The sequence below is a fragment of the Ambystoma mexicanum genome, chromosome 1p (assembly GCF_040938575.1).
Source record: "Ambystoma mexicanum isolate Mex_15411 chromosome 1p, UKY_AmexF1_1, whole genome shotgun sequence".
Lineage (NCBI taxonomy): Eukaryota > Metazoa > Chordata > Amphibia > Caudata > Ambystomatidae > Ambystoma > Ambystoma mexicanum.
This window is the reverse complement of record NC_090921.1, coordinates 1,178,570,598-1,178,590,905: the sequence shown is the minus strand read 5'-3', so window position 1 is coordinate 1,178,590,905 and position 20,308 is coordinate 1,178,570,598. Positions and strand designations below refer to the sequence as shown.

Sequence of the window (20,308 nt, the reverse complement as noted above, 5' to 3'; positions counted from 1 at the left end):
ATCCACGGGCATAGCTCTGGGCAACCCTCCACACCATCGTTGTGCAGCCTGCCAACATGGACAACAGCAGTGTTAGTTTTATTCTCACTCTGCCGGAATAGCTTGGGCAGCAGCTTTGCAAGCTTCCCCCATACAGAAAATGAACAGCATTGGCAGTAGCACTGTAAAATGCACACGAGGACCACAGGGAGGAATCCCAGACTAACGCAGGACATTTGGGGGATTACCACCTAGAAGCATTTAAAATAATAGGTTAAATTGATGTACTGCACTATACAGATTTGAGAATAAAATGCTAAAATTACATAGAATTTAGTCAATTCTGTACAATAAATAATTCTTTAAAGTGGATGCAATTTGCCGACAGAACACAAAAGCTTTTTGTAACACATGTGCTTGCTATATGCTCCCTTAGAAAACCATGAGACACTGCTGCGATAAAACAGCATTGGCTGTGTAAAACATTCTTAGTCTGTGCTATTATGTGTCACTTGCGACACGTATAAGCGTAAACTATTGCATTAGAGTACAGATAGGGAGAAATGGCATGTGAGGATTGACACACAGATTGTAGGTGTTTGGCCCACCGATTGGCTGCCAATGGCCATGCTAGTACCTATAGCCATTCCCATCCTGCCCAAAACCCCTCCAGATGGAAACTCTTTGAGCTCGCTTTAATCAAGCCTTGCCATCAAACTGCACTTAAAGTGCCTGCTAGTGTTTTTTCAAAGCAGTGTTCTGAGAGTGAATTACTTGATTGGAGCTGTAAACTATCTATTGGCGTAATAAAAATGTCTTAACGAGGTTGCCTTCTGCCATTCGATTTATAAGCAGTCTGCACGTCCTTCACTGAATTCCTGTTAATTACAAGCATTGGCAAAGCCAACAGTTTAGGCTTCTGTATAAGTTTTAGACATTGACAAGCACTTCTATTAAATGCCCTTGTGGTTGCACTAATTGCACCTGCTTCCATCAAAGGCCAGTTAATAACGCTAAGGCTGGGCCAGTCAAGTTCCCTTCTCATGCCTATATAAAAGCCCAAACTGTTGGCATTGCCAATGCTTGTTTCTTATTCCTTGTGCCTAAAAAAATACATTTCCTGGCACTAGGCCCATGTCATGCTACTAATTAATGAAGAATATCAAAAGGACTGTAACAACAATATATGCCTGTGCTCGTCCACCAGTCATGCTTCTAGGACCCAAGGAATGTCATGACGTCCGTCGCAACACTATATGTCAGTGCCGGTCTCCTTTTTTCATGCTGGCTGTGCCTAAAGTATGTCATGAGGCCTATCACAATAACATATGATATGATTGATACGATTGGTTATTTATAACGAGCTTAATACCCAGAGGTTTGCAATCACATACTTGGGGATGGGGCCTATGCTGCTCATGTCATCTTGCTTCCAAGGCGTGCACGTTGCCCCTGAGCTATCCTTCCAGGACGATATGCAAGCCATGCTTACTCCTGTCATGCAGCTAGTGCCGGAAGGATATCATGAAGTCTGTTGAAGCAAAATGAAGCTTGCCAGAATTCTCCCCTTTCCTGCTCATTTCACGCAAACACTATCATGAGGTTTATGTTTAGCTAGGTCAGAAATGGTACAGTAACACATATTTTCATGAGGCTTTTTTGCTCCAGCTCCGCCCCATTTAACATAACATTTTGGGCCCAGGTTTTCCCCATGTCGCTCTCATCACAGCGTTCCCTTCAAAATGCTGGATTAGCCCACGAAACATCTGCACTACCCGGTGACTGCCTTTTTTGTGTACAGGCGCGTTATAAATGACTTATCATATCATACGTTCAATCACCCCACTCCCAATGCAAACATATTTGGGCTCAGTGAGTTGGGCTGTGGTATCGCGACCACAATATCTTCACCCTTTCCTAATTCATCATATTACATTTCCTTTCTCTGAACAAACATGTGGTCCTTGTATGACCCTGAGCTGCCACTGCTCTTGAAGTAGCAGTGAGACTATCTATGTATCAGTTTAGAGGCAAAAAAAGACTGTGGTAAAAATAGAAGGAAAAAAGAGTGCATTTGAACAGTTACGAAGAGTGGACAATTCCTCCTTATTCTTAATGTTATTAAATCAGAATAATATATTATTACATGAAAGCTTTTAAGAATATTAATTCAGATTTCGGGCCTAAGTGACAGTCTGAAATGCTAATCGGTAGGTGCAGGTGTCAACACCAAGTGGTGGCTACTGGAAAGTGTAAGCCAGCTGACAAAAACAAGACATTGCATACACAAAGTAACTTACCGGCAGTGGGTGCTTGTGGATTCTCAATGGTGCTCTGTTTGGCGTAGCCGACGAGCATTAATCCAAATGGACTGCCGACTAGTTTGAAACTGTGGCTCCCTGGTTTAGTGCCCATATCATATTGGGCATAAGAATATTCAGTTCCAGGTATAGGTTTCCAATCAATATCTGAAATATGTTGTCCATCCAGGGTAATTTGAGTCACCGCTGTGGTCTTTGCTGTGAGAATTGCAAGATTCTTATAGTAGTTGGGATTAGCAATCACTTTATAGTTTGTGGCAAATTGTGAGATGTCGGGGACATAGGTCATGAAAGGCTGACATGGCTGGTCAGCTATCTTTCCCCCTGTGCTGTAGTACATCACTAGGACAGGAACATTAGTTTTGATGCTGACCGCAGTGGATGCAGGGAGTCCAATTTGCACGACTTGACCGGGTTTTAGGGTTTGGCTTTGCTTCCGGTCTCCCACTTGGTAATCAACTTGAGTGCTTTGGGAAGGAACAATATACACAAGGTCGGTATTTCCTGGTGTGGCTAAAGATGAAACAAAATAATGTGTTCCCCAGCGAGAGCTTGGAGGAAGCTGTGTAGAGATATGGTAGTAGGATGTGCTTTTCCCAGAACTGCTGTATCCACTTGATACTCCAAGAGGCGTTGTTGATGCAACTGTGGTACCAGACAAGTCTTCCTTGCTCTGCAAAGTGACACACTGATAAGGATCAAGGTTGATGGTCATTGTGCTGCCTGCTGGGTAGTCCTGCCCCTGGAATTTCACAGGAGCCTTCAGATTAATGATAGCTTTGTTTGTATGTTGGTAATTAGTAAGGGATATTTCTTTGAGATCATCATCTGATTTGCCAGGTGGTGTAACCACGCTATATTCCAGTCCCAGTGATTCGAAGGGTGAAGCTGTGGACGTTTCTGCAACATCCCCGAAGAAGATTCCACTTGTAACTGTGATTGGTTTATCAGCGCTAATAATGACAGCAGAGGATTTTGTACTCTCCTTTAACATCTCTGCTGGAATAGTGAGTGTAATGGTCGCTGTCTGCCACTTACTCATCGGCACTTTTCTGTTAAAATGGGTTAGCCCATTCACTATAGTGACCTGGGTGAAGTCTTCACTTGCAGTAATTTGCAATTCCCACCTCATTGACCCCTTCTTGTTTTGGAATATTGGGCTTGGGATAAAAAACTCCTTTCCTGTGGGGGCTGATGGCTTTTCACCTAAAAACATAAGAACAAAGAAATGGGTCATTTATCTAGTTTCAACAGATACCCAGAGCAGCTTCATGAGGACTGTATCAGTGGCAGAGGAAGAGGCAATACCAGGTGGGGGTACACGCCCACCATTGCACCTACTCCATGCACGTGTGCCCCACCTACCTCCCGCTGGGCTTGTATGGGTTGAGGACAGACATGAAAAATAAAATTGTGCATGACTGAGTGGTAACTAGCTGGGATTCTGACTGCGCACCACATGCGTCCCTTATAGAGCGCTGCTTGTTCTCACATGGACAGTAGAAGAAGAAGCAGCAGCGTGAAATCATAAGTTTAACAAAAAGCAAAACAACGTGTTTGGCTGCATGTGTGGGCTTAAAAGTTTGAATGAGTGCAAACCCACCCATGTCTATATGTATGTGTATTTACGCTTGTGTGAATGTGAGTGGGACTGTTTGTATGTGTGCGTGGAAGTGTGATGCAAATGCATGAATATTTGCATGAGTTGATGTCCTGAAATATGAATGTTATTTACATTGGTGATACCACCAATTATAAGAAGTGTGATATCAAATAACTACCAGTGGAAAGGCTGGCATACATTGTGGGCACAGCATCATGAAAGAGATATTCTATGGCATTGCTGGCAGATATTTAGGGCACGTCTTCATGAATTTTACTTAGACTTTCAATTCTGGAAAACATTAGGGGAACAACCACAACATGATTTACAGAATAAATTCTGGTATTTATTGTGGAAGCAGTATTAGGAAAGTGCTTTACAGTGGTATTGCTGGCATATAATTTGGGCACCGCTTAATGAAATGGATTTAGACTGAAAATGTTGGCATATATTGTGTGTGCAATATCATCAACGTGACTAATAGTGGGAATTATTGCATATAATGGGTGTACAGCATCAAAAAGGGAAGCACACATTGCAATGCTGGCCTATATCTTGGGTGCAACATCCAAGTGATGATTTAAAGCATAGCTGCTGGCATATATTGTGGGAGCAGCATCATGAACATGACGTACAGTGACAGGGCTGGCATATATTGTGGATACAGCTTCATGAAAATAATTAACATTGGCAAACCTGGCATAAATATTGGGCCATCATCAAAGTGATTTACACATTGTATTATGACAAACATTGTGGGCACAGCTTCATGAAAGTGGTTTACAATCACAATGCTGCCATGTATTGTGGAAACTTGCATCAGGAAGTGTTGTAAAATGCTCCTGTGTGCTTTTGGTGACCCGGTATCTGTTGGATTTTCTGTATGTGGTACTTTAGAAACAGGAACAAATTGCAAATATTTATGGCGTTTTCTTCCATTTATCTCCAACATTGTGCTGGAAAATGCATCATTTCAACCCATTTTTTCAGATTTCATTTAGGTGATTCTCTCCAACCCCCATACTTTATAAAGGGCTCCCTTGCTACACTCAATTCAGATTGATTAATACTCCCCTCCACAAAGAATATTCAGTAGCTGTCAATGAGCTTGAATTTTTTTTACATTATCAGGGCTCTTCGGTAGCCACCAAGTCGCCTGGCACTAATAATTGTCTCTGCAATTGGAAGGAGTACTAAGGACGTTTTACGACTATTTCTTCACTTACATTTGATTTTATATTTTCAAAACAGAATGAGTTTCAAATAAACAGTCCTTGCTGCTCCTCAGTGGTGTATGCATATTTTCATGTCACATGTATAGTACAGGAAGCTATTTGCAGTGGATAGCAGTTTACTGCTGGTTTCATTTTCCCAGGGAAGGCAAATTATACACCTTCTCTATGATCCACTTAAATCCACTCTTTTTCCAATTCTGGTCATTTAGAACTGCTGCTTCCTATTTGCGGGGGGCTGAATTCCCATTGTATCTGGCATAGGGTAAGCCTTGGATCGGGGCTTCATTTATAGCTTATTTCATACATTTGTTTGTTCGCTTTTTGGGGTGATTAGGGCCATTTGCTATTGTGAAGTTGCTTAACTGCACATTTGTTTTTAAGCATCTTAGTTTCTAAGAGAAACATTCAGTTGTGCAACTATAGAATAGCCCACACAATGAAATGCACGTGTATATATATATATATGCGTGGCTTCTCCAGAAGCATCTCGTTTTAAAGGTAGGTTCTATTGTCACCAAAAGAGTTAAAGGCCCATTTGTGACCTGGTTAGAGCAAGCAGACTTAGAATCAGACTGCTGACTTTGCTTCCCAGGCAAGGCTAGACAGCTTCATGTGCTTGACTGAATGTTTCCATTGTTCTCAAATGCTTCTCCTGCACCTGAACTTTCTGCAAAGAAGCAGGTGGCTGGTGTCAACATTCATGTATTTTACGCGTATTTGAATTTCAGGGACACTGGGTGGAAATGTTTTTATTTGATTCAACATTCAATCTTGTGTTGCACACTATGCTGAGAGGAGTCTGATTGTCCGGAGGTCTTTCAAGCACAACATATCTTTGTGTGTCTTTGCTGAATGGCGCGCACATGGCACCATGCATCGCCATCTGACTGGAGGCAGCCTCTCTGACAGGGGTATGGCTTGCTCAACCTGCCAGTGCTGCTGCCAGCTCTTGCAGAGGCAGGCCCTAAGGTCGGAATGTTGCTTGATAGCCAGAGTTGCAGTGCTATTTTCCTGCCCCACCTTTCCGGGCACAGTCATGTTACCAGCACGTATCTGTGCACGCGACACAGCAAGTCAGCCATTCCCACCACAAGCATGCAGTAGCCCTCACATGCTGCCTCAATGACCTCCACCGTTCTCGTTACCGCTAATGCTTTAAACTCTCGTGTTATGACATTTCTTGTTTTTTTTTTAAATAAACAGAAAACACTAGCCATAGCAAAGCTGATACGTTCATTAGGCTACCTCACCTTTCCTTCTACTAGCTTTGATCTAGCAAGCTATCAGACATGAACATGAGTCAGTTACTCTAGCAAATGCACAACCTCTCCAAAATCCTGTTTTTTGATGTTTACAAAAACAAACCAACAAGCTGCACTTTCCATAACTATAAAGTTAAATCCCACTCTCTTATATCTTGTTAAGTACCCATTCCAGGGATTATACCACAGGTAACGGCCGGAGTCCCAAATTAAAGGCACTGTGGTGTTACCCCCCCTTGTGTAGCCAATAGAGCGGGTTCTTAACAGTATTAGCCCCCATTCCACTGGTTGGTACGGGGCTAATTTGAAGTATTTTCTTTCCGTGGACAGGGCGCATTGTGGCGTACCGTTCATGGAAAGAAAATACTGTTACAAGATGGCCACACTGAATTGGGAAGGCGGGGCTCCGTACAAAGCCCCTCTTCCATTTCCATGGCGCCTGCACAGAGCAGAGCGGAAGCAACAGCTGTAGTGGTGGCATTCAACGGTACCGCAGCAATGAGGTAAGTGGGAAGAGGATTTTGTTAAAGATTGGGAAGACAGTGGGGGGGAGATTGGGAGCGGGGTAACCAGCCAACCGATGGCTTAAAATGCAGGCTAGATTGGCAGTTTAGCCTGCATTCCTAGCCTCGTGCTCGGTTCGCCCACCCACACGGTGCTAATGTAAGACCAAAAAGGACACACAGATTGTAGGTGTTTGGCTATTTGCCAACCGATTGGCTGCAAAGCAATTTTCTGAGAGTGAATTACTTAATTGGAGCTGTAAAATATCTATTGGTGTAATATAAATGTCTTAACCAGGTTGCCTTCTGCCATTCGATTTATAAGCTCTCTGCACATCCTTCACTGAATTCCTGTTAAGTACAAGTATTGGCAAAGCCAACAGTTTAGGCCTCTGTGTAAGTATTAGACATTGACCAAGCACTGCTATTAAATGCCCTTGTGCTTGCACTAATTGCACCTGCTTCCATTAAAGGCCAGTTAATAACGCGAAGGCTGGGTCTGTCAAGTGCTGTTCCCATGCCTACATAAAAGCCCAAACTGTTGGCATTGCCAATGCTTGTTTCTTATTCCTTGTGCCTAAAAAAATACATTTCCTGGCACTAGGCCCATGTCACGCTACTAATTCATGAAGAATATCAAAAGGACTGTAACAACAAAATATGCCTGTGCTCGTCCACTAGTCATGCTTCTAGGACCCAAAGAATATTGCGAGGCCTGTCTCAACAATATATGCCAGCACTCGTCCATCAGTCATGCTTCTAGGACCAAAAGAATATTGCAGGGCCTGTCTCAACAATATATGTCAGCGCTCGTCCACCAGTCATGATTCTAGGACCCAAAGAATATCATGACGTCTGTCGCAACACTATAGGGCCTCATTACAACCCGGGCGCAAAGCAAAAAACGATGGCGGTAAAGGATTACCGCCATCGTTTTCCGCTAGGTCCGATTAAGACCCGTGACCGTTAACTACGATGCCATTAGCGGCATCGTAGTTAACGCTGCCGCTAACTGCACCAAGGACGCGCGCACGCGACTCCCCACACCGTAATTACCGGCATGGCGTTAAGGTACGCGAATGCCGACCCAAGCGGACATGCACCTAACGCCATCACCCAGCCCGTTAAGTACCTTACCGCCATGCCGGTAATTACGCCATCGCGAACCAACCGTAAAGGGCCTTGTACAGTGAATCCAGCTGCCACAGGTGCACAGAATCAGCACAGGCGGAGGCAATACAGACTCAGGAAGTACAAAAAGAGCACACCCAACCCCTTCCCAGACCCAGTCACACTCCACAATGATACCAATAGGACTAGCAATGTTGGGGCTGGAGGACCTGATAGCAATGCAAGTGCTACAACAACAACAACAACAACAACAACAACAGGCTGCACAGAGAAGACGCAGGAGGAGAAGGAGGGCAAGGCAGGCCCAACAAGGCCAACCAGCACAGCCAGTACCACCACGCAGGCAGCCCACAATCCCATGCATCAGAGCCAGTCCATTCAACCTCACTGCTGAGCAGATCCACACCCTGTACCGTTTGGACCGGGACACCATCACTGCCATCGTGGACATGACGCACAACGACATTGTCAGCAAGATAGAAACACCAACTGCCATCCCACCCCTACTGAACGTAGGGGTGGGATGGCAGTTGGTGTCTGTACTCCACTTCCTGGCCACAGGCACCCACCAGCACACAGTGGGCCACTTGCATGGTATTTCACAACCATTATTCTCACGTACACTGATCCAAGTGCTCGATGCCCTCCTCAAGCACACAGATGACCACATCTCATTACCACGGTCTGCCCAGGAGATTGCAAACACCAAAGTGGGTTTCCATGCACTAGCCGGCATACCTGGTTGCATTGGTGCCATCAACTGCACCCATGTGGAATTGGTGGTCCCATATGCCATGGAGGTACCGTACCGCAACTGTAAACAATTTCAATCAATCAACGTGCAGATAGTCTGTGACTCCAACAGGATCCTCAAACATTGTTGTGCCCGATTACCCAGATCAACCCATGATTCAATGGTCCTGAGGAACTCCACAACACCACGCTACATGGAACGACATGCAGGCCCAAGATCCTGGCTACTCGGTGAGTCTCACGTCATGACCTTGGTATGGCAGAAAGGGGGGAGGGGGGGAATGATGCATATTCCACCTGGCAGAAAGGGGGGGGATGTTGCATACTCCACCTGGCAGAAAGGGGGGGAATGATGCATACTCCACCTGGCAGAGAGGGGGGGGGATGATGCATACTCCACCTGGCAGAAAGGGGGGGGGGAATGATGCATACTCCACCTGGCAGAAAGGGGGGGGGGAATGATGCATACTCCACCTGGCAGAGAGGGGAATGATGATGCATACTCCACCTGGCAGAAAGGGGGGGGGATGATGCATACTCCACCTGGCAGAAAGGGGGGATGATGCATACTCCACCTGGCAGAGAGGGGGGGGGGATGATGCATCCTCCACCTGGCAGAAAGGGGGGGGGTGATGCATACTCCACCTGGCAGAAAGGGGAGGGGGGATGATGCATACTCCACCTGGCTGTGACTAGCAGAGACGATCATACCCTAAAGCAGCACTAACGTAATCTCACACCTGTAGACATTATGCCTGACCGAAGCAGCCCCACCATGTCAAAGAAGGTGTGTTCCAACCATGACACAACCATCTGCAAGTGCATTGTACCAATTTGGACCATTGACTCCAACAAAATGCACCTACATGCACGTCACTATACACCATCTACTGAAAGGCATGTCCCACATGACAGCGCACAAAGGAGGCACATGACGGACAGAAACACCACAACGCCACAGCACAGACAGCAAGGCCCACTAAATGTCCCTATCAACATCCGGATAGTTCACTGGGGTCATAATGATGCAGACAGCAATGTAGCAATCATGTGAGCATTGACATCACAGGACACGTGCCAGGTCACCTGAACATATGGCATGGACAGACACAGTGGATGGGCACTCACAAATCACTCGACCACCCTGCATACATGGTTTGTTGGCATGCAAAACTGTCCATGAGAGCCATGGACATATACCGTTTGCATAGCGTGAATCCATCAGCGCAACTGAACATGGTCCAAAGTAACAGTTCAATGTGCATGTTGGCAGGTCATGTTGGGAATTAGATGTAATGACTGACACATACATTGTTTCCTACATACAGGTGATGCTGGCTATCCCCTGAAGAGGTGGCTCCTTACACCAGTCTGGAACCCACAGAACCACCATGAGGCGGACTTCAACCGTGCCCATGCACGTACCCGTGTGGTGATTGAGCAGGCATTTGGCCTACTGAAGGCACGGTTTCGCTGCCTCAGCAGGTCTGGCGGGGCACTCCTGTACTGCCATGAGAAGGTTGCAAAGATTGTCATGGCATGTGTGATGCTACACAATATGTGTGTCAGACGGAATGTTCCACTGCCCCCTGACGCAGAACTGCAACCACCTGACGATGAGGATGATGAGGGTGGGGATGGGGCAGCACCTCAAGGAGGCAGCGATGCACAGGAGGGCCGTGAAATGCATCAGAATATCATTGACCAATGCTTCTAGCACACACGGCTGGTGTGTGTAACATGGAGACGGCACTTGGGGCACTGTGTGTGTCTGGGACATGCACCCTGTGGACTGTACACCAATAAAGCACACATACGCAATGAGCAATGTCCACACATTTGATTTGTGCAAATCAAAAAAGTGTATTATCAATGTGCATAGGTCAGAAACACCCTATCCCCCTTTCCCCTCCCCCCTGAACTCCCCAACACACCCTATCCCTCCTCCCACTCCCCCTGAACTCCCCAATACACCCTATCCTCCCTCCCCCTCCCCCCTGAAGTACCCAACACACCCAATCCCCATTCTGCCTCCCCCCTGAATTCCCTGCAAAGGTGTGACGGTGACCGTGGTGAAGGGCTGGGTAATGTTCCATTGGTGCACTGGACGGCCACTATTGGCAGCCCCCTCTCCCGGCACCTGGGGCCCCCCTGCCTGTGCTCCTCAGGTTCCTGGATGACCTGCAGACTGGGCTGGCTGGGGCAGAACTTGCTGCGGAGGAGGTACTGGCCTGCTCGCTATGCCGTGTGTCCATGATTGTCTATATGTGTTCACTTATCATGTTCCGCACCACGGCTAGTTCTGCACAAATGTCCTTGCTTGCTGATTGGATGGCTGCCTTGATGTTCTCAGCACATCTCTCCATGCCTGCACTTGCGCCTCCACAATCAGCAACATGCTGTTTCAGCAGTGAGGACAATTGTTGTTGCCTCGTTGATATTTCGTCCAGCGATTGCTGGAAATCAGGGGCAATGGAGGTTGCAATTGGCGGCCCAATTGGACTACTCCCCTCCTCCCCGACTCCCACTGTGCTGGGATTGGCTGGCCATGTCTCTCCAAGGGCTAGCCCCTGTGTGTCGTCTCCGTGCAGGCTACATGGGGACAGGTGTGGGGAGTGAAGGTGGGCGTTGGGGGAACCTTCAGTGTCATCCTCCATATTCCCCACGTCGCTTTCGGAGCATGCAGCGACGGCAGCAGTCTCCCCAATGGTACTGCTCCCCGCAGACACATTCCCCTCAGTGGGCAACAGTTGTTGTGTGTCTCCCGTGGGTGCTATCATGGCACTTTCGTCAGGGGTCATTGCTGCCCTGGGCTGTCTTTCGACAGGGATTTTGGCCTGGTGTGGTTTGGGCATGGGTCCAGCAGAGGTGGTGGGTTGTTGTGCTCTTCCCTCTGTCCTGGGCTTCTTGGCTGGGGTGGTGCCACTCTCGTCCCTGCCGGTGTCCGATTGTGAGCCTGTGGTGGAGCAGAGGAGGGAATGTGTTATTGATGGGTCAGCGAACATTGAGCAGGCATGAAGATTGCCATGGTTTTGAAGGATAGATGGTGGACTTTGTAGGCTGTGACATACAGGTTGTCTCCCTTTTGGGTGGGTTGAGCATGCAGAAATGTGTGTGTCTGCTGTGGAGTGTGCATGCTGCATGTGTGCAGGGTGTGGGTCTCCTGCTGATGTGTTGTGTTTCCCATATGGGGCGACATTGTGATTCCCATGTAAGTGTAATTCAGGGTGTTTTGCATGGCTGAATTGGAGGCACCTACCTGTGTCTCCTCATGTCGGGGCTCCTCTCTCCATTCCACCAACGCCCTCAATGCACTCTATGCCAATCGTCGAGGCACAAATCTCCTCCCATGGCTGCATCTTGATTGGGGAGTCTGCTCCCCCGCCAGTTGCCAGGGCCAGGTTTCAATTGGCTGACAGTATGCTCCTTTCTCGGAGCCGGAGGTCATCCCACCTTTTGCGGCACTGTTTGGAGGTGCGTGGGGTGGTACCTACGGCACTGACCCATTATGCCATAAGTTCCCATATTTCCTTTTTGCGGGCTATGGCTGCTCTTGTCATTTCTGGTGAGAAGACGATGTCTGCCTTTTCCTGCAGCGTTTCTGCCAACATTGTTAGTTCTTCCTGACTGAAGCGGTCCTGCCGCTGCCGATCGCAGGCTTTCTTCAGAACTTTGGGCATGTTTAGGTGGGGAAATGGGTGCGTGATGGGTTTTACAAGGTCTGTGGGTCAAATGTGGTGTGGTTGGGTAGGATGGCAATGGATTGTGTTTTCAAAGATGGCCGCCGTGCTCTTTCCCGTTCCGCCGCGATGACGCTACTTTCGGTTCCGCTTATTTACGTTGACCGCTAATTACGGTGACCGCTAATTACGGTCACCGCAATGATGGGTGGCGGTAGTGCACCTTGCGCGGCGTACGATGCCGGTAAGGGCCGTTTTGGGGTCATTTACGCCATGGCGTAGTTTACATTACCGGCATGTCGTAATGCTCGTGCACGATGGGTCGTAATGTGCCGCACTTTTCGGCATCGGACCAAGGCATTAACGCTAATTACACCATGCCAGTAATGTTGGATACTTACCGCCTGGGTTGTAATGAGGGCCTATATGTCAGTGCCGGTCTCCTTTTTTCATGCTGGCTGTGCCTAAAGTATGTCATGAGGCCTATCACAATAACATATGATATGATTGATACGATTGGTTATTTATAACGAGCTTAATACCCAGAGGTTTGCAATCACATACTTGGGGATGGGGCCTATGCTGCTCATGTCATCTTGCTTCCAAGGCGTGCACGTTGCCCCTGAGCTATCCTTCCAGGACGATATGCAAGCCATGCTTACTCCTGTCATGCAGCTAGTGCCGGAAGGATATCATGAAGTCTGTTGAAGCAAAATGAAGCTTGCCAGAATTCTCCCCTTTCCTGCTCATTTCACGCAAACACTATCATGAGGTTTATGTTTAGCTAGGTCAGAAATGGTACAGTAACACATATTTTCATGAGGCTTTTTTGCTCCAGCTCCGCCCCATTTAACATAACATTTTGGGCCCAGGTTTTCCCCATGTCGCTCTCATCACAGCGTTCCCTTCAAAATGCTGGATTAGCCCACGAAACATCTGCACTACCCGGTGACTGCCTTTTTTGTGTACAGGCGCGTTATAAATGACTTATCATATCATACGTTCAATCACCCCACTCCCAATGCAAACATATTTGGGCTCAGTGAGTTGGGCTGTGGTATCGCGACCACAATATCTTCACCCTTTCCTAATTCATCATATTACATTTCCTTTCTCTGAACAAACATGTGGTCCTTGTATGACCCTGAGCTGCCACTGCTCTTGAAGTAGCAGTGAGACTATCTATGTATCAGTTTAGAGGCAAAAAAAGACTGTGGTAAAAATAGAAGGAAAAAAGAGTGCATTTGAACAGTTACGAAGAGTGGACAATTCCTCCTTATTCTTAATGTTATTAAATCAGAATAATATATTATTACATGAAAGCTTTTAAGAATATTAATTCAGATTTCGGGCCTAAGTGACAGTCTGAAATGCTAATCGGTAGGTGCAGGTGTCAACACCAAGTGGTGGCTACTGGAAAGTGTAAGCCAGCTGACAAAAACAAGACATTGCATACACAAAGTAACTTACCGGCAGTGGGTGCTTGTGGATTCTCAATGGTGCTCTGTTTGGCGTAGCCGACGAGCATTAATCCAAATGGACTGCCGACTAGTTTGAAACTGTGGCTCCCTGGTTTAGTGCCCATATCATATTGGGCATAAGAATATTCAGTTCCAGGTATAGGTTTCCAATCAATATCTGAAATATGTTGTCCATCCAGGGTAATTTGAGTCACCGCTGTGGTCTTTGCTGTGAGAATTGCAAGATTCTTATAGTAGTTGGGATTAGCAATAACTTTATAGTTTGTGGCAAATTGTGAGATGTCGGGGACATAGGTCATGAAAGGCTGACATGGCTGGTCAGCTATCTTTCCCCCTGTGCTGTAGTACATCACTAGGACAGGAACATTAGTTTTGATGCTGACCGCAGTGGATGCAGGGAGTCCAATTTGCACGACTTGTCCGGGTTTTAGGGTTTGGCTTTGCTTCCGGTCTCCCACTTGATAATCAACTTGAGTGCTTTGGGAAGGAACAATATACACAAGGTCGGTATTTCCTGGTGTGGCTAAAGATGAAACAAAATAATGTGTTCCCCAGCGAGAGCTGGGAGGAAGCTGTGTAGAGATATGGTAGTAGGATGTGCTTTTCCCAGAACTGCTGTATCCACTTGATACTCCAAGAGGCGTTGTTGATGCAACTGTGGTACCAGACAAGTCTTCCTTGCTCTGCAAAGTGACACACTGATAAGGATCAAGGTTGATGGTCATTGTGCTGCCTGCTGGGTAGTCCTGCCCCTGGAATTTCACAGGAGCCTTCAGATTAATGATAGCTTTGTTTGGATGTTGGTAATTAGTAAGGGATATTTCTTTGAGATCATCATCTGATTTGCCAGGTGGTGTAACCACGCTATATTCCAGTCCCAGTGATTCGAAGGGTGAAGCTGTGGACGTTTCTGCAACATCCCCGAAGAAGATTCCACTTGTAACTGTGATTGGTTTATCAGCGCTAATAATGACAGCAGAGGATTTTGTACTCTCCTTTAACATCTCTGCTGGAATAGTGAGTGTAATGGTCGCTGTCTGCCACTTACTCATCGGCACTTTTCTGTTAAAATGGGTTAGCCCATTCACTATAGTGACCTGGGTGAAGTCTTCACTTGCAGTGATTTGCAATTCCCACCTCACTGACCCCTTCTTGTTTTGGAATATTGGGCTTGGGATAAAAAACTCCTTTCCTGTGGGGGCTGATGGCTTTTCACCTAAAAACATAAGAACAAAGAAATGGGTCATTTATCTAGTTTCAACAGATACCCAGAGCAGCTTCATGAGGACTGTATCAGTGGCAGAGGAAGAGGCAATACCACGTGGGTATTACACGCCCACCTTTGCACCTACTCCATGCACAGTGTGCCCCACCTACCTCCCGCTGGGCTTGTATGGGTTGAGGACAGACATGAAAAATAAAATTGTGCATGACTGAGTGGCAACTAACTGGGATTCTGACTGCGCACCACATGCGTCCCTCATAGAGCGCTGCTTGTTCTCACATGGACAGTAGAAGAAGAAGCAGCAGCGTGAAATCATAAGTTTAACAAAAAGTAAAACAACGTGTTTGGCTGCATGTGTGGGCTTAAAAGTTTGAATGAGTGCAAACCCACCCATGTCTATATGTATGTGTATTTACGCTTGTGTGAATGTGAATGGGACTGTTTGTATGTGTGCGTGGAAGTGTGATGCAAATGCATGAATATTTGCATGAGTTGGTGTCCTGAAATATGAATGTTATTTACATTGGTGACACCACCAATTATAAGAAGTGTGATATCAAATAACTACCAGTGGAAAGGCTGGCATACATTGTGGGCACAGCATCATGAAAGAGATATTCTATGGCATTGCTGGCAGATATTTAGGGCACGTCTTCATGAATTTTACTTAGACTGGCAATTCTGGAAAACATTAGGGGAACAACCACAACATGATTTACAGAATAAATTCTGGTATTTATTGTGGAAGCAGTATTAGGAAAGTGCTTTACAGTGGTATTGCTGGCATATAATTTGGGCACCGCTTAATGAAATGGATTTAGACTGAAAATGTTGGCATATATTGTGTGTGCAATATCATCAACGTGACTAATAGTGGGAATTATTGCATATAATGGGTGTACAGCATCAAAAAGGGAAGCACACATTGCAATGCTGGCCTATATCTTGGGTGCAACATCCAAGTGATTTAAAGCATAGCTGCTGATATATATTGTGGGAGCAGCATCATGAACATGACGTACAGTGACAGTGCTGGCATATATTGTGGATACAGCTTCATGAAAATAATTAACATTGGCAAACCTGGCATAAATATTGGGCCATCATCAAAGTGATTTACACATTGCATTATGACAAACATTGTGGCCACAGCTTCATGAAAGTGGTTTACAATCACAATGCTGCCATGTATTGTGGAAACTTGCATCAGGAAGTGTTGTAAAATGCTCCTGTGTGCTTTTGGTAACCCGGTATCTGTTGGATTTTCTGTATGTGGTACTTTAGAACACAGGAACAAATTGCAAATATACATGGCGTTTTCTTCCATTTATCTCCAACATTGTGCTGGAAAATGCATCATGTCAACCCATTATTTTAGATTTCATTTAGGTGATTCTCTCCAACCCCCATACTTTATAAAGGGCTCCCTTGCTACACTCAATTCAGATTGATTAATACTCCCCTCCACAAAGAATATTCAGTAGCTGTCAATGACCTTGCATTTTTTTTTTACATTATCAGGGCTCTTCGGTAGCCACCAAGTCGCCTGGCACTAATAATTGTCTCTGCAATTGGAAGGAGTACTAAGGACGTTTTACGACTATTTTTTCACTTACATTTGATTTTATATTTTCAAAACAGAATGAGTTTCAAATAAACAGTCCTTGCTGCTCCTCAGTGGTGTATGCATATTTTCATGTCACATGTATAGTACAGGAAGCTATTTGCAATGGATAGCAGTTCACTGCTGGTTTCATTTTCCCAGGGAAGGCAAATTATACACCTTCTCTATGATCCACTTAAATCCACTCTTTTTCCAATTCTGGTAATTTAGAACTGCTGCTTCCTATTTGCGTGGGGCTGAATTCCCATTGTATCTGGCATAGGGTATGCCTTGGATCAGGGCTTCATTTATAGCTTATTTCATACATTTGTTTGTTTGCTTTTTGGGGTGATTAGGGCCATTTGCTATTGTGAAATTGCTTAACTGCACATTTGTTTTTAAGCATCTTAGTTTCTAAGAGAAACATTCAGTTGTGCAACTATAGAATAGCCCACACAATGAAATGCACGTGTATATATATATATATATATATATATGCGTGGCTTCTCCAGAAGCATCTCGTTTTAAAGGTAGGTTCTATTGTCACCAAAAGAGTTAAAGGCCCATTTGTGACCTGGTTAGAGCAAGCAGACTTAGAATCAGACTGCTGACTTTGCTTCCCGGGTAAGGCTAGACAGCTTCATGTGCTTGACTGAATGTTTCCATTGTTCTCAAATGCTTCTCCTGCACCTGAACTTTCTCCAAGGAAGCAGGTGGCGGGTGTCGACATTCATGTATTTTACGCGTATTTGAATTTCAGGGACACTGGGTGGAAATGTTTTTATTTAATTCAACATTCAATCTTGTGTTGCACATTATGCTGAGAGGGGTCTGTTTGTCCGGAGGCTCTTTCAAGCACAAAATATCTTTGTGTGTCTTTGCTGAATGGCGCGCACATAGCACCATGCATCGCCATCTGACTGGAGGCAGCCTCTCTGACAGGGGTATGGCTTGCTCAACCTGCCAGTGCTGCTGCCAGCTCTTGCAGAGGCAGGCCCTAAGGTCGGAATGTTGCTTGATAGCCAGAGTTGCAGTGCTATTTTCCTGCCCCACCTTTCCGGGCACAGTCATGTTACCAACACGTATCTGTGCATGCGACACAGCAAGTCAGCCATTCCTACCACAAGCATGCAGTAGCCCTCACATGCTGCCTCAATGACCTCCATCGTTCTCGTTACCGCTAATGCTTTAAACTCTCGTGTTATGACATTTCTTGTTTTTTTTTTTTAAATAAACAGAAAACACTAGCCATAGCAAAGCTGATACGTTCATTAGGCTACCTCACCTTTCCTTCTACTAGCTTTGATCTAGCAAGCTATCAGACATGAACATGAGTCAGTTACTCTAGCAAAAGCACAACCTCTCCAAAATCCTGTTTTTGATGTTTTCAAAAACAAACCAACAAGGTGCACTTTCCATAACTATAAAGTTAAATCCCACTCTCTTATATCGTGTTAAGTACCCGTTCCAGGGATTAAACCACAGGTAACGGCCGGAGTCCCAAATTAAAGGCACTGTGGTGTTACCCCCCCACCTGTGTAGCCAATAGAACGGGTACTTAACAGTATTAGCCCCCATTCCACTGGTTGGTACGGGGCTAATTTGAAGTATTTTCTTTCCGTGGACAGGGTGCATTGTGGCGTACCGTTCATGGAAAGAAAATACTGTTACAAGATGGCCACACTGAATTGGGAAGGCGGGGCTCCGTACAAAGCCCCTCTTCCATTTCCATGGCGCCCGCACAGAGCAGAGCGGAAGCAACAGCTGTAGTGGTGGCATTCAACGGTACCGCAGCAATGAGGTAAGTGGGAAGAGGATTTTGTTAAAGGTTGGGAAGACAGTGGGGGGAAGATGGGGAGCGGGGTAACCGGCCAACCGATGGCTTAAAATGCAGGCTAGATTGGCAGTTTAGCCTGCATTCCTAGCCTCATGCTGGGTTCGCCCACCCACAGGGTGCTAATGTAAGACCAAAAAGGACACACAGATTGTAGGTGTTTGGCTATTTGCCCACCGATTGGCTGCCAATGGCCATGCTAGTCCCTATGGCCATTCCCACCCTGTCCAAAACCCCTCCGCATGGAAACTCTTTTAGCTCGCTTTAATCAAGCCTTGCCATCAAACTTTGCACTCAAAGTGCCTGCCAGTGTTTTTTTCAAAGCAGTTTTCTGAGAGTGAATTACTTAATTGGAGCTGTAAACCATCTATTGGTGTAATAAAAATGTCTTAACCAGGTTGCCTTCTGCCATTTGATTTATAAGCTCTCTGCACATCCTTCACTGAATTCCTCTTAAGTATAAGCATTGGCAAAGCCAACAGTTTAGGCTTCTGTGTAAGTATTAGACATTGACCAAGCACTGCTATTAAATGCCCTTGTGCTTGCACTAATTGCACCTGCTTCCATCAAAGGCCAGTTAATAACGCGAAGGCTGGGTCTGTCAAGTGCTGTTCCCATGCCTACATAAAAGCCCAAACTGTTGGCATTGCCAATGCTTGTTTCTTATTCCTTATGCCTAAAAAATACATTTCCTGGCACTAGGCCCATGTCATGCTACTAATTCATGAAGAATATCAAAAGGACTGTAACAACAATATATGCCTGTGCTCGTCTACCAGTCATGCTTCTAGGACCCAAAGAATATTGCGATGCCTGTCTCAACAATGTATGCCAGCGCTCGTCCATCAGTCATGCTTTCATGACCCAAAGAACATTGCAAGGCCTATCTCAACAATATATGCCAGCACTCGTCCATCAGTCATGCTTCTAGGACCAAAAGAATATTGCAGGGCCTGTCTCAACAATATATGTCAGCGCTCGTCCACCAGTCATGCTTCTAGGACCCAAAGAATATCATGACATCCGTCGCAACACTATAGGGCCTCATTACAACCCAGGCGCAAAGCGAAAAACGATGGCGGTAAAGGATTACCGCCACCGTTTTCCGCTAGGTCCGATTAAGACCCGTGACCGTTAACTACGATGCCATTAGCGGCATCGTAGTTAACGCTGCCGCTAACTGCACCAAGGACGCGCGCACGCGACCCCCCACACCGTAATTACCGGCATGGCGGAAAGGTACGCGAATGCCGACCCAAGCGGACATGCACCTAACCCCATCACCCAGCCCGTTAAGTACCTTACCGCCATGCCGGTAATTACGCCATCGCGAACCAACCGTAAAGGGCCTTGTGCAGTGAATCCAGCTGCCACAGATGCACAGATTCAGCACAGGTGGAGGCAATACAGACCCAGGAAGTACAAAAATAGCACACCCAACCTCTTCGCAGACCCAGTCACACTCCACAATGATACCAATAGGACTAGCAATGTTGGGGCTGGAGGACCTGATAGCAATGCAAGTGCTACAACAACAACAACAACAACAGGCTGCACAGAGAAAACGCAGGAGGAGAAGGAGGGCAAGGCAGGCCCAGCAAGGCCAACCAGCACAGCCAGTACCACCACGCAGGCAGCCCACAATCCCACGCATCAGAGCCAGTCCATTCAACCTCACTGCTGAGCAGATCCACACCC

General features: G+C 46.1%; 1 protein-coding gene across 1 annotated transcript in view; it reads right to left on the bottom strand.

Annotated features, from left to right (window-relative positions):
- Window positions 1–20,308, bottom strand: part of LOC138451173 (uncharacterized) — a 190,044-nt gene that overhangs the window by 10,147 nt on the left and 159,589 nt on the right. Inside the window, exons 21-22 of the mRNA XM_069604890.1 lie at window positions 13,938–15,164; window positions 2,280–3,506 (exon numbers count right to left, since the gene is read on the bottom strand). Of these exons, the coding sequence (XP_069460991.1) occupies window positions 2,280–3,506; window positions 13,938–15,164 (2,454 nt within the window). The remainder of the gene's footprint in view (window positions 1–2,279; window positions 3,507–13,937; window positions 15,165–20,308) is intronic.